The sequence below is a fragment of the Trichosurus vulpecula genome, chromosome 4, assembly GCF_011100635.1.
Source record: "Trichosurus vulpecula isolate mTriVul1 chromosome 4, mTriVul1.pri, whole genome shotgun sequence".
Taxonomy (NCBI): Eukaryota; Metazoa; Chordata; class Mammalia; order Diprotodontia; family Phalangeridae; genus Trichosurus; species Trichosurus vulpecula.
In genome coordinates, this window is record NC_050576.1 from 220,468,135 (window position 1) to 220,482,667 (window position 14,533).

General features: G+C 43.2%; 1 protein-coding gene across 1 annotated transcript in view; it reads left to right on the plus strand.

Annotated features, from left to right (window-relative positions):
* Positions 1–6,257: 6,257 nt before the first annotated feature.
* Positions 6,258–14,533, plus strand: part of TIMP2 (TIMP metallopeptidase inhibitor 2) — a 94,795-nt gene continuing 86,519 nt past the window's right edge. Inside the window, exons 1-2 of the mRNA XM_036756779.1 lie at positions 6,258–6,432; positions 6,793–6,933. Of these exons, the coding sequence (XP_036612674.1) occupies positions 6,804–6,933 (130 nt within the window). The 5' untranslated portion in view covers positions 6,258–6,432; positions 6,793–6,803. The remainder of the gene's footprint in view (positions 6,433–6,792; positions 6,934–14,533) is intronic.

The window sequence follows — 14,533 nt, forward strand, 5'->3', positions numbered from 1 at the left end:
TGTATGAGGATAGTTCGAGGGGTGAGTTAAATATGAAAGGATGTTATCTAAAAAATAAAATTAAGGGGTGAGAGAGGAATTGCTGGGGGAAGGAGAAAGTGAGAGATAGAATGGGGTAAATTATTTCACGTAAAAGAGGCAAGAAAAAAGCTTTTACCTTGGAGGAGAAGAGGGGAGAGGTGAGAGGAAATGATGAACCTTACTCTCATTGGGTTTGGAGGGAATAACATACACGCTAAATTGGGCATGAAAATCTATCTTACCCTACAGGAAAATAGGGGGGAAGGAGATAAGAGAAGGAGGGATGATAGAAGAGAGGGTGTTTCAACAATCTGGCTAGCAGCTGTTGTGGGGGTGTAAAACCAACAACAATCAGCTCACAGAACGCTGCAAGCCCAGGTTCTTTTGATCTGCTTTACTAAGGAAAGCAATGTTAAGTGGTTAACAATCTTACTTTAATCCAGCATACAAATATCATTCACTTAGTTCAGGGGAAGAAACCAGCACTCTGAACTTCAGAGCAAATGCAAACAAATTACAAACATCAACAGACAGACCTTGTCTGATTCAAATCCCAATTCATAGTTACCAGAGTTTAACCAAGTCTGAAGATCTGGGTAAGCTAGAGGGCTCTTAACTACAGCTGCCCAGAGTCTCCACCTCAGGAGCCGCCAAGAGTGAGAGCCCTGAGCAAATAGCTCTGTCTTCTTTTTCTATGCACTCTTTAGCCCGTCATCAAACATCATCTGAGAACTTAAGCTTTTACTATCAGCTCAGGAGTTAGCACCTCCCCTAGGACCCTGGGGGCTTCATTGAATAAGTGCTAAAAGCCCTCCTTAATTGTGTATACAGAGGGCAAATGGGAGAAGGGGGTAATCAGAAGCAAACACTTTTGAGGAGGGACAGGGTCAAAGGAGAGAATAGAATGAATGGTGGGTGGGATAAGATGGAAGGAAATACAGTTAGTCTTTTACTACATGACTTTTATAGAAACGTTTTGCATGACTACACATGTATAACCTATATTGAATTGCTTGCCTTTTCAATGAAGGTGGGTGGGCAGGGAGGAAGGGAGAGATTGTGGACCACAAAGTTTTAAAAATAAATGTTAAAATTTGTTTTTACATGCAACTGGGAAATAAGATATACAGGTAATGTGGATAGAAATCTATCTTGCCCTGCAGGAACGTAGAAGGGGAAGAGGATAAGAGAAGGGGGAGGGTGATAAAAGTAAGGGCAGATTGGGGGAAGGGATAATCAGAATGCACGCCTCTTGGGGTGGGGGGAGGGGAGAGAGGGAGAAAATTTGGGACTCAAAATCTTATGGAAATGAATGTTGAAAACTAAAAAGAAATTAATAGGAATAAAAAAAGCAGAAATAAAAGCCTTCTTATCTTCTCTCAACCAACGTGACCAGCTGGTCCCACACTGGTTGCATATGTCTATGTCTCTGCCTATGTCTACGTTTGTGTGTATGTATATACACACATATACAATACATACGTGTACACAAACACATACAGCCAAATGGATACCTTTAATAAAATCATCTTTTTTTCTAGGTAAGTCTTTTCATTCTACCCCAAAGCTAAGCTAAATTGACAAACTTACTTGAAACTCAGAAATCATAATTCTTGAAAAGAATACTCATGATGTTTTCCCAGAAGTAACTTGCCATTTCAGGAAAAGAGGGCAACCACAGTCCTGCAGATATGAAGAAAGGCTCCCTCCTTCACTGAGCAATGCCTTCGGTTTTCCCTATCAGAAACTAAAGGTAGATACTCTAACCCACTCTTCTAAATACTCTGCAATCTGGTCTCCAATCTCATCATTTAACTGAAACTGCTTTCTCCAAAGTTGTCAATGATTTAATTGCCAGATGTAATGACCTTTGCCAAATCCTCATTCTTCTTGGTCTCTATTCACAAACTGACATTGCTGACCACTTTCTCCTCCTGGCTATTCTTATTCTGGTTTTTTGTTTTGCTTTGTTTGTTTGTTTGTTTCGGGTAATGCATCTCTGTCTTAGTTACCCTTCTACTTGTCTATTGTTTTTCCACTGTAGATGTCCACCAAGACTCTGTCCTGGGCTCTTTTTTTTTTCTTATACTTATCTCAACACCAGATAAATATACATCTAGTTTCTCTCCTGAACCCCATCAGTAATTGCCTATTCAACATTTAGAACTGGATGTCCTATAAAATTATCAAACTAAACATGGCTAAAACTAAACTTATCTCTCTCAAAGAAACCATTCTGTACTTTGCTGTCACTGTCAAGGGCAACACTAACCTTCCAATTGTAAGGACCTCAGTGTCTGGTACCTTATCCTGCCAGGTGATCTTCTGAATCTTCCTAAGACAATTCAAATGGGAGCGATTGAGTTTCCTGGCATGGGCTGGTAGACTGTCCAGGTTTCACAGGCATACAACAACGGCTGTGTAGACCTTCAGTTTGGTAATCAGTCTAATATCTCTCCTCTCCCATACTTTGCTTTGGAGCCTCCCAAACACTGAGCTAGCTCTGACAATGCGTGTGTCCACCTCATTATCAATGTGTACGTCCCTGGAAAGTACACTACCAAGGTAAGTGAACTTATCCACAGCATTTAAAACTTCTCCATTTGCTGTATCTGATGGTTCTACATATGGATGGCGCGGTAGTGGCTGATGGAGCCCCTGTGTTTTCTTGGTGTTAATTGTTAGGCCAAAAGTAGCACAAGCAGCAGAGAATTGATCCATACTTTGTTGCATCTCAGCTTCAGAGGCTGCATTGAGTGCACAATCATTCACAAACAGAAAATCATGCACCAACACTCCCTCCACTTTGGTCTTGGTTTGTAGCCTTTTCGAGTTGAAGAATTTACCATCAGTGTGGTAGCCGACCTTGATGCCGTGTTCATCCTCATTGAAAGCATTTGACAACATGGCTGAAAACATCATGCTAAAAAGCATGGGAACAAGCATACAGCCTTGTTTCACTCCATTGGTGGCTGGGAAGGCACGAGAGCATTGTCCATTATCTAGCACCTGGGCAAGCATGCTGTCATGAAATGGATGTACAATGCTGATGAACTTCTCTGGGCAACCAAATTTTTACATAATTTTCCACAAGCCCTCAAGACTAACAGTATCAAAGGCCTTGGTCAGATCTACAAACGTATACAGACCTTTGTTTTGCTCCTGGCATTTCTCCTGAAGTTGTCTGGCAGCAAATACCATATCAACTGCTCCTTGGCCCTTTCTGAAGCCACACTGGCTCTCAAGTAGATGACCATCTTCCAGGTGAAGGATCAGCCTATTAAGGAGGACTCTGGCAAGAATCTTGCCAGCAATGACTAACACAGAGACCTCCCTGTGATTGTCACAGGACAATCTATTTCTTTTACCTTTATAGAGATGGACAATGGAGGCATCCTTGAACTCCTGGGGGATAACCTCCTCTTGCCACATAATGTGGAAAATTTCAGTCAGCTTTTGTATGAGCAATGGACCCCCTACCTTGTAAATCTCAGCTGTAATAGAATCAGCACCAGGAAGATTCTGAAGATCACCTGGCAGGATAAAGTACCAGGCACTGAGGTCCTTACTCAATTAAACTGCCAAACATTCAAACTCTGCTCTGATGGGCTGGACACATTGTTCAAATGCCAAATGTATGCTTGCCAAAAAGACTATTTTATGGAGAACTCACACAGGGCAAGTGTTCACATGGAGGTCAGAAGAAGAGATATAAGGACACTCTCCAGAACTTTGGAATTGATTGTGTGACATGGGAGACACTGGCACAGGACCATTCAGCATGGCACTGCCCACATCAGAGAAGGTGCTGTGCTCTATGAGCAAAGCAGAATGAAACAGCTCAAAGGAAATGCAAGAAGCCCAAGTTTGGAATGTCCACCCCAAATGTTCACACTGATTATTTGTACCAGCCCTCTGGTAGAGCATTCTGAGCTCGAGCTCGGATTAGCCTGACCAGCCACAGTATGACACATTGAATCTTGACTCAACCATAGTGATGTCATTTTGGTCTTTAAGAATAAAGGACAACAACCAACCAATCCTCCCAATCACCCAAATGTATAACTTCAGCACCGTCTTTGACCCCTCACTCACTGACTCCACGTATCCAATCAAGTTAGTTGCTAAATGTTTTTCTTTCTCTTCTCCTAGACACAACTCTAATTTAGGCCCTCATTTCTTCTCCCCAGGGCTATTGCAATAGCCTATTAATTGGACTTCTTGCCTCAAGTGTCTCCCCACTCCAATCTGTCCTCTACATAGCTGCCAAAATTATTTTTCTAAGGCCCAGGTCTGACCATGTCACCCCTTAACTCTCTAAATTTTAGTGCTCTCTATTTAGTTTGACATTTGTCCTTTGTTTGACATTTAAAGCTCTTCATGATCTGGCCCCTTCCTAGCTTTCCATTCTTCTTACACAATACTACATAGCATAATGTTAATAAAGCACACATAAAGGGAACATTTGTGGTCAAGCAATAACTCACAAACTCCTGGTACTGGAAGCTCTTTCTACCTTTGTAGAGTCCTCATACAGCTCCCCTTAGACCAGGGCTTCTTAACCCTTTTTGTTCCATGGAAAACTTCTCAGAATGTTTTTAAATAACTGAAAGAAATGCTAACTTTCAGTGAGAAGTCAGTAAAAAATAAGGACATCATTTCTTTCCTATCCAAGTTTACAGATCTCTTCAGAACACTTGCCTTATTCAGAGTTCTGTTAGGCATGCTGCTTAGGACCATCAACTTCCTTGAGACCACTGTGGGCATTTCTTTATGTTGCCATAAAGAGCTGCCTCTCTGGTGCCTCTCTCTCAAAGCAACTGGAAGCTAAATCTACCGTTTCCAATTGGTCTAGGCTCTCAGATACCATTGTCATGGGAAAAGGGGCAGGGGAACTAGGAGAGAGGAAGGGTAAGTACTTTCTCTAGGCTCACACCTCCTCTTATTGATACACTATGATCTGGGATCTTCCAGATAGACTGGCTAACTCCCAGCCCAGCTTGTTTTTATACATAGGCCCAAGAGGCTTAACTGATTCTTTCCATTAATCACATTGACCCCCTTCTGACTCAATTAGAGAGGGGTTCATACCTGTTAAATGGATTAGGGTATAGACAGGACAGGTATGACCATGTCTCTCCCCTATTCAATAAACTCCAGTGGCTCTCTATTGCCTCCAGGATCAAATATAAAAATCCTCTGTTTGGCATTTAAAGCCCCCCATAACCTTACCCTTTTCTATCTTTCCAGTTTTCTTACACCTAACTCCCCTCCATGTACTCTATTTTATGTAAAACACTCAATCTCCTGAGCATTTTCACCGTTTCTCAGGGCTGCAGTTCTCTTCCTGGCTTCCCATGCTCCCTCAGTCAGCTCAAATCCAACTTTTTGCCAGCAGCCTTTCTCATTTCTCTTTAAGGTTAATGTTTTCCCTTTGAAACTATATCCAATTTACCCTGTAGTTTGCACATTAGTTGTTTGCATGTTATCTCCCCCATTCAACTGTGAACTCCTTGAGGATAAGGACTGTTTTTGCCTTTATTGTTTCTCCAGGCTAAGTACCTGGCATATAGTAGGTTCTTAATGCTTGTTGATTTCTTGTATTGAAGTGGGGGGCAGTGCCCTATTATATTTGTATCCCCAGTGCGTGGTAAACATTCAATGCCTATTTATTGATTGTTTATTCTAGTTGAGAATGGTCTATATGCAATGCTGTACATATCTTAAAAGAAAAAGGTTTCTCTCTGTACATTCCTAATAACCCTCATAAGCCATCTGTTTAACTTTCTGCTGAGTCAGTCTGTTGGGCACTATAGGCCGCCCAAAGCAGCTTCCCAAATCACATTTGGGGAGAGTTATCTCCAGATGCGGTAGTGGGGGGGGGGCGGTGTTGAAGGAGGCTCTTTTGAAGAGTATGGACAGCTGTGAGTAGTGTGTGAAACAGCCATTCCATGAGGACTCAGGGGCTGTGGTCAGTGGCTCTGAAGAGGCAGTCAGCACCCGCCAGGCTGACCACAAAAGAGAACAACAAAAAACCTGATTATGGGAAGGCCTGAGTCTGGCCGGAGTAAATGAGAGCAGGAGTCGAGGCTGGAGGTAGGGGAAGGAGAGGGAAGGAGAGAGGGGCTGATGGGAGCAGCCCAGCAGCCTGCACTGGCCGCGAGCCACCAAGAGGAGGAGCAGAGAATCCTTTGAGCACATTAAAAAAGCCAGGCTTAGCACAAGCCAGAGGAAAACACATCCATAGAAGGAGCTTGAGAGAAGACAGCCCTGCAGTTTTTTTTCCTCGTCTTTTCTTCTTTCTCCACTTCCTGGTGAATTGCTTCAAATACTTTTTTTTCCTTCTCCCTGCTCCCCACCTCTTCAAGCAACAAAGAAGAGAGAAACTTTCTCCTGGTTGAGGCTTACCAGGTGAGCAGAAGGGTGTGCACCAGGACTCCGTTCGGTTTCCTTTCTTCGCCCTCCCCCCAAATTCTCCCAACCCCAACCCCCAATCCTTAGGAGCTCCGTGTGGACATCGTAGCCGGGCTCAAACCTAGCGCCCCCCACCCCCCCATTTCCTCTCTGCTAGAGAGAAAGGGAGTGAGGTTGGGAGAAGGAGGAGGCAGCAGAGGCGGCAGAGGCGGCAGCGGCGGCAGCAACAGCAACAGCAGCAGCAGCAGCAGCAGCAACAGCAGCGCCCCGGGAGGAGGCTGAGGCAGAAGCGCTCCCGGCCAGCTCCCTCTAACAACGCCGCCGCCGCCCCCCTCAACCCCGCCCCCCTCCCCCCAGGACTCCCAGACATGAACGCCACTACGAGAAGTCTCCTTCTCTCCCTCTCCATCCTGCTCCTCTGGAAGCTGGATCGGTTCAGCGAAGCCTGTAGCTGCTCCCCGGTGCATCCGCAACAGGCGTTTTGCAATGCAGATGTAGGTAAGAAAAGGCGGTTCCTCTCGTTATCTGTAGTATTCTCCGCGGGGCTTCGCGGCCACCTCCCTTCTCCCCCCCGCCCCCCACTCGGTTCTATATTGCCTATTGGATTCAGCACTTGGAAGCCACCCTCATCCCTAACTCAGATGAAATCTCCTAGGGGTGGGGGTGGGGGTAAAGGAATCTCACGTGGTGGCCAAATAAAAACCACTTGTTTAAACTAGCATCCACCCTTAACTCCCCTTCCTCTCCCCCGTACCCCCCCTCTCGCCCCAACGCCTCTATCCTGAGCAAAGAAGCGTTAGTTTCATTAGACTCGGTTGTAAGTTTGACATACAGTTTGTCCCCTTTATCTCCTTCTTTCTTTCTCTCCTTCCCTCCCCCTTTTCCTCTTTCTGATGCTTCTCAACCTCAGAATTCCGCTGAAATTCCACTGCAGCTCCAACCCCAGAAAAGGAGCCAGGGAATGGATTTGATTTTGGCAGGCGGCGGGCTCGAGGATGCTAGTAGGGGTGGGGGAGGGAATGGGAGACACAGCAAAGAAGAGGCAAAGCCGGGCTTTCTTCTCTCCCCCCCCCTGCCCCACACCTCTTTCTTTCTCTCCCTTCCCAAATCGAGCCGAGGAGGTGAAGGTGAGGGCCTCCCTCAGGAAGAAACTTTTGCAGGTGGGAAGGTTCCATGCCTAGGGTTGCGTGAGTTGGTCTCCCCTCCCCCCTTCATTACCCGCACCCCTCCTTTTTTTCCTTTTTCTTTTCTTTCCTTTTTTTCTTCTTAAAGAGAACGCTTCCTCCTCTTGAAGGATGCGAGACACCCTTCACACACCAAATTTCGAGGGCTTGGGGTTGCCTTAGTGAAAGCCACCGAATGAAAGATGGGCCTGAGTCTTTGCCATTCTTGCCAAGGCTGCTTCCACAAAGCAGATGTGGGACTCTGCTTCGGTCTTCATTTTGTTTAAGATTTCTGTATGTGTGCATTGAGACTTTTACAAATGTTCTTGAAGTTTCTGGTGACTGGAAGTGGAGGGATGGGGGAAGTCCTGCCCTTGAACCGTGTCGCTATTAGGATTTCAGGGATAATTTTTACTCTCCTACCCTTACTGGAGTCCTAGGAGAAGATGGCAGGAGTCAGGGACAAAAAGAAGAGTGGAGGAAAAAAAGCTGGACTGATCCATGGTGGGTCGAGCAGACAGGGGGCAGACAGAAAAGAAAGGAAAAAGCTGAGCAGGGTAGATTTCAATCTACTTACCAAGTATAAATAGCTTCACAGGCCTTTAAGCCCTTGGTCATGATTAGCCATGGTTTTTTTTTTACTTTAACCAAAACAAAAAATATCAAGGTCAGGTTCTCTAGCCCACTATGCTTTTGTGTCAGGTTTATTTTTCCCCCTAAGGACTCTGCAACCCAAGCTCCTGTTCCTGACCTCCTTCCTACTTCCACAGCTTTTTTTCCTTGTGAAGATAAGGAGACAGAAGGTGAGGTATTATTGATCATCTGCCCTGGCCTGAAACTGGGGTTCCTCTCTCTCCCTGTCTCTCCCCTCAGTCTAGTTGATGCTTTTTTACATGTTGCTTTTACATCTCCTGCTTTTTATCCTTCCCAACCCCCACAACAACAATAAAAACACCTGACTTGGCTTCTCTGGATTATAGCTGGCTCGCCTCTTAGGCTTATAGCTCTATACTACCTGTGGGAAGGACTCAAGAGTAGGTTCAGGTTTTGCTTTGTTTCATGGTTTCTTATTTTAATAATAATATCCAAACACATTTAGGTTTGCAAAGCCCTTCATCCCCACAGGAAAAGTGAGTCACTCCCAACGATTTGTCAGAATTTTGGTTTGACCAAGATGAATGCAGGTTTATGTGGACACAATTATATGGATGACTCAATTTAGGAACCCTTGTACTTAAAAATGAGGGACAGAAGGGCAGGTGATTCTTTCCAAACAGGATTTTGGAGAGGATGAGAAGGTCTTGAGCTATTCAGTTTGAAGGGAGAGGTGCATCCTAACCATCTCAGATGTGGAAATAGCGTAGGTCTCAGTGACTGCCTTCCTTTATACTCATTTCCCATTGAGTTTTTACTGAGAACAGGATCACAGATTTAGAGCTGGTGGAGACCTTCAAGGTTATCTGGTCCAGCTCCCTCATTTTTTGCTGAGGTTTAGAGAGTGACCTACCCAAAGTTACACAGTTTACTAAATGACAGAGGCATTATTCAAAGCCACATCATCTAATTCCAAAGCCAGAGCCCTTTCTGGTATACCACCACCACCTTGGGACTAGCAGCAAGATTTACTGAGCCAGTGAATCATGTCTCATGGGACTGAATCAGATCCAGACACTTGGGAGAAGCACATGGATCTCAAGACACACAGGTTCCTGTTTACTCTGTGCGGGTAAAAAAAAAAGGGGGTGGGGTGGGGTGGGGCTGGACTCAGGGAAAGCACCTCCACATATCTCAGCTGCTTTGGGAATAAAACAATCCAATTACTTCTTTCATCTCCATCTCCCCCTAATCCTCAGGCCTCTTCCTCTTTGACTGTTGAATTGCCAGGCCAGGGCTACAAAGGGGTGACAGCACTATTTCAATTCTAGGTGTGGTAGGGGGAGAGTGCTCCTTGTTTGTTGAAAGAAGGAAGAACCCTTTTAAAGTGGGCCCCTTTCCAGTTCATATAGTTCAGCCTTCTCTACCTTCATTCTTCCCCAGTGTCTCAGCCTAGGTCATCAGAAACACGAGTTGGTCAAGTTTTCCAAACATTGTCTTCTTTCAAGTTCTTTTTTGGGAAATGAGGCTGGTTAGAGATTGGATTAAATTGGGAGGCCCAAAGTGTTGATACAAAATCATTGACACCCCTTACTTTGGTAAACAAATCCTCTACCGTTTAGCAATAATGACTCATAATAATATAGCAATAATGACTGATAATGCCTTTTCAACTCTTTTGTTGCTGTTCAGTCCTTTCAGTCACGTCCAACTCTTTGTGACCCTATTTGGGGTTTTCTTGACAAAGATCCTGGAGTGGTTTGCCCTTTCCTTCTTCAGTTCATTTTACAGATGAGGAAACTGAGCTAAATAGGATTAATGACTTGCCCAGAGTCATACAACTAATAAATGTTTGAGACTGGATTTGAACTTAGGTCTTCCTGACTCTAGGACCAGTGCTTTATCCACTGAGCCATCTAGCTGCCCTTTCTAATTGTATCTCAGCGCAATGTCTAGTGCATCGTAGGTATTTAACAACTGCTTGTTCACTTTAAGTTTGCACATCACTTTAAGGTTTGCAAAGCATTTTCTTCACAATAACAGTAGGTAATAGAATTATTATTTTTTCCATTTGACAGATGAAGAAATTGTGGTGCCGAGAAATCATGACTTGTTGACAGTCACAGAGCTAAGGAGTATCAGAAGCAGGATTTGAACCTGAGTCTCTTGACTATAGTGCCCATACTCTATACATTGTAAGATATCACCTCCCATGAACTCCATTAGGGCAAAGATCTTGTCTTTTTTTTTTTAATTTTAAATTTCAGCATAGCATGCATTTATTTTTATGAATTTTTAAAGTGTCCAGACTTTAGGACCAAATGAATATTAAATTCTATTCAACACTGGCCCTTGTGATCTTTGCTAATGGGCATACATAAGTTTTTGTATAGTTCTAAACAAAGGCAACCTGTTATATTGTGAAGACACTTGGATTTGGAGTCAAAAGATGGGAAGTTTGAATTCTGGCTCTGTCTTTTCCAAGCTGTGTGTTCACTTAGCTCACTTAGTTCATCTGTAACTCAGCCATTTCCTTTTCGTGGTAAAGATCCTATATACTTTGGGCTTTTCTGCTAACCAGAGATGTCCTTATCAAGGTTCTTAACCTTTTTTGTGTCATGGATTCCTTTGGCAGTCTGGTGAAGCCTAGGGACTGCTTCTCAGAATAACATTTTCAAATGCATAAAATGAAATACATGGGAGTGCAAAAGAAGCTAATTATATTGAAATATAGTTAGCAAAATGTTAAACAAGTTCATAGACCCTAGGTTAAGGACCCTTGTACTGGAGGATGTTTGTATATATAACCTGTATGCCTATTCTCCCTCTGCCCTTTGAATTTCAGCTGTTGCCAGGCAGATCTCATTGATGACAGATAAGAATTGCAACCAAAATCATTTGGTTTTTTGTTTTGTTTTTGTTTTGGGGAGGCAGTGGGCACTTAACCAAGTTACTTGCCCAGGGTGACACTGTTAGTAAGTGTCTGAGGTCACAGTTGAACTCCGGTCCTCCTGACTCTAGGACGAGTGCTCTATCCAAACCAAAATCATTTGGATACATTTAAGTTGTGAGTTTGGGGGGGTTGAATTGTTACCTGGTTACAAACTGCATTGTTACCCAGTTAGACCTAGTGCAGCACTATGTGTGATTGGACTTAACGTTTAGGAGGGTATAAAAAGACTGCATTTATTAAGCACCTAGGTGCTGAGAGCTAAATTATGAGGTCCTCAGCCCTAGAGGAGCTTAAAATCGAATGGGTTAAGGACAAATGCACCAAAAAATATATACAAAGTTGAGCATGAAAGTACATTTGAGGTATAAATATGTTATGAGGATACAGAGGGAAGAATTTCAGTCCTGAGTGTCACTGGCAGGGAAAAAAAGAAGCATTAGAGGAGAAAGAGAACATAGGTGTTACAGGATCAGGAAGTCATCCTGGGAATTGGAGTAAGAACCCTGGAGATAGTATTGTTCTCTGACAATATGATCATGCCACCCTAATAAACAGTCCTTACCTTAATAAAAAGGTTTTTTTTTTCCCAAGTGCCTTTCTTCATACAGTTTAGTGACTTCAATTATATGACTACATGGATCTTCATATCTTGGAGCATCCATTATGGAAAACCCTTTATTCTTCATATAATAATAAAGCCCTACTATCATTAGGTCATGTACTGTGAGGCATTTTCAAGTAAGGACAATGTGTAGATGCCAGTATGTTTACAGTCTCTCTCTTGGTTCCCTTTTCTGACCAAGAGCATACATTTTTCAAACAGCTAAGTGGAATTAAAGGAAGAGAGTAGGCATGCAACAGAATGAAGCTCTCTGGCCTGATCATAACCATGATCACACCAGTACTACCCAATTAATTGGAGTGGGAAAAGATTTCTGCTTTACAAATGTGAAAACTGAGGCATCTGGGGAGAGAGTAAGCTAATAGTACCAAGCCTAATGCATATGGAGGATTTCTGTACCTGTTCCCTGGACTGTACTGTCTGTTTTGTTGGGCTATGTCAGATAGGGGATTTTCTTAGATTCCAGTTGTAGGCTTCTGGAGAATTCCAACCAGAAAGTTTAGATGAAGGTTTTGTTCTAAGAAAGAAAGAGCCTTTTGTGACATTTCATGTTTTATTTGGTCATTTTACTGGGTCTGGAAGCAAGAACAAGGCTGAGCAATTTTCCTTTTTCCTGCCCAGAAAGTTCCAATTTATCATCCTCAGATCATAAAAAGTTGCTTCAGGTAGCTTGTGTGGCTCAAAGATGGCATTAACTGCAGAGTGGATCAGAAATCCATTACAGGCTCTTGGTGTGGAATTAAATGTCAACAAAGCCATCCTACACAGGTGACTTGCTTTGCCTTTATTGCTGGGCTTGGTAACAGGCTTCTGAACATAGGAGAAGCTTTCTTCACACTGTCATTTAGAATTGTTTGCAGCTGAGAGGGTCATAGAGGTAAAGTACTTTTTTTGGCAGATGGAAATTAGACCTTTTATCTAAAAATATGACAAAGAATGGGTGATCACCCTCTGTTTAAAAATGAGGGCAGAGTATGGAGACATGGAGGAGGGGTGTCAGGGATGAACTCAATAATTTGTGTCTACCACTCCTCAATGGTAGGATTGCTTAAATTGTACTCTATAAAATTTACTTAACTCTGGGGACAATTGTTTCTTGTGATTATTTATGCAGTGGTCAATTCAGGAGCATTGGGTTTAGAGTCAAGATCATCTAAATGGTAAGTAAAAGAGGAAGGATTTGAGCCCAGGTCCTTCCACTCCAAATCCAGTGCTCTTGCTATTTTATCATGAACATACCTATAAAATGTAAAGACTGCTATGTGTTGGCAAGATATTCTTATAGGAGGGCAGGGAGGTAAAGTAGAAGATAGGAAATAAAAAGCTGGCTGTTAGTGCCCCCCAAAATACAGCCATTCTCCATTCCCCACCCACCCCCAGTTTACAGGTACTACTTGCTTTGTATAAATAGACATACTCTGGGAAAGCAGTTATTTGCAAGGCTGGACTGGTCTATTCTTCAAGTTCTTGGCTTTATTCCAATGCTTGATGGTTTCAGTGACTGGAAGCCAGGGAAAGAACTTTGGAGAAAGGATGTTCAGAGAACCTGGAAGGAACATCATTCTGACACAAGGTTTCTACTCACCAGTTTCTTTCCCTTGTGAAGACCACACTAAGTCAAGTGATTGTGGTACCCAGTTCAATAAGCATCTTCTCTGTTCCAGGCACTGTGCTGCATCCTGGCATGTGAAGACAAAGACAAAACAGTCCTTGTCCTTAAGGAGTTTACATTTTTGTGTTGTAGAGGGGCAGAAGTATAGAACTGTCACATCTCTGTGCTTATGATATATGTTTGATTTTCTACTTACTAGATTATCTGTCTCATACTTATCAGTAGCTGTTGTCAAGGTGACTGGGGGAAAAGGTGAAAACAAGAGGAAAGGAGGGTGTCATCCAAAACTTTACCTTGAAAAGAGGAATCTTGACCAGTTATGCCTCTGTAGCTTTCTGAATTCCAGTTGAATAATGAATGAGTGGAAAGGAACCTCGAGAGATCATCTAGTCCCACTCTAGAGCCTGTAGGCTGGTGAATAGCTAAATCTTCAGAAATGAGGGACATAAACATGACATGGTCAGGATTAGAATTTAGCAGAACTGGCTACTCCCTCTTTATGGCTCCCACCCTCCTGTGGGTGTAGTCACACTCTCTCAACTCCTTCCTTTCAGGAATAATTCTCTAGTCATTTTCCTGGTCTCCACCCTCAGAGAGGAGGGGTTTGGGTAAATCTCTGAGTCTCAGTTTCCTTATCTAAAATGCGTTATCTTACTCAAGTGAGATGATATTTGTAAAACTCTTGCATAGTGCCTGACACATGGTTTGTGCTTCATAAATGTGTGTTCCCACATTTCACAAGACTTGTGAGGATTAAATGTAATAATGTATGTGAAGCACTATAAAATGTCAGCTATTATTATTTGCACTCCATATGTTTAACTTTTTCACCTTAACCATTTTCTGTGCTGCCACTGTTGCTGTTGCTGCCTCACCCTTGGGACTTGGCCACCAGAAGCCAGAAAGTTAAGTCACTCTGCCCGCATTGCCTCATGTACCCTCCCTCATCTTTGCCCAGCCATTTTCTGCCTTGCTGCACTGCAAGGGTCATCCCTCCCCTGCTTCTCACATCTTGCTCTGAAAATTGTTTATCCAGTCAATACTACCATTGTTTCTGGAAAGGACACATCAGTGAATTTGCCTTCTGGTTCCAATCTTGTGACTTCCCAGACTAGAACTCCTTTCCTTGTCCACTAGTTCCCTTGTCAAGGTCA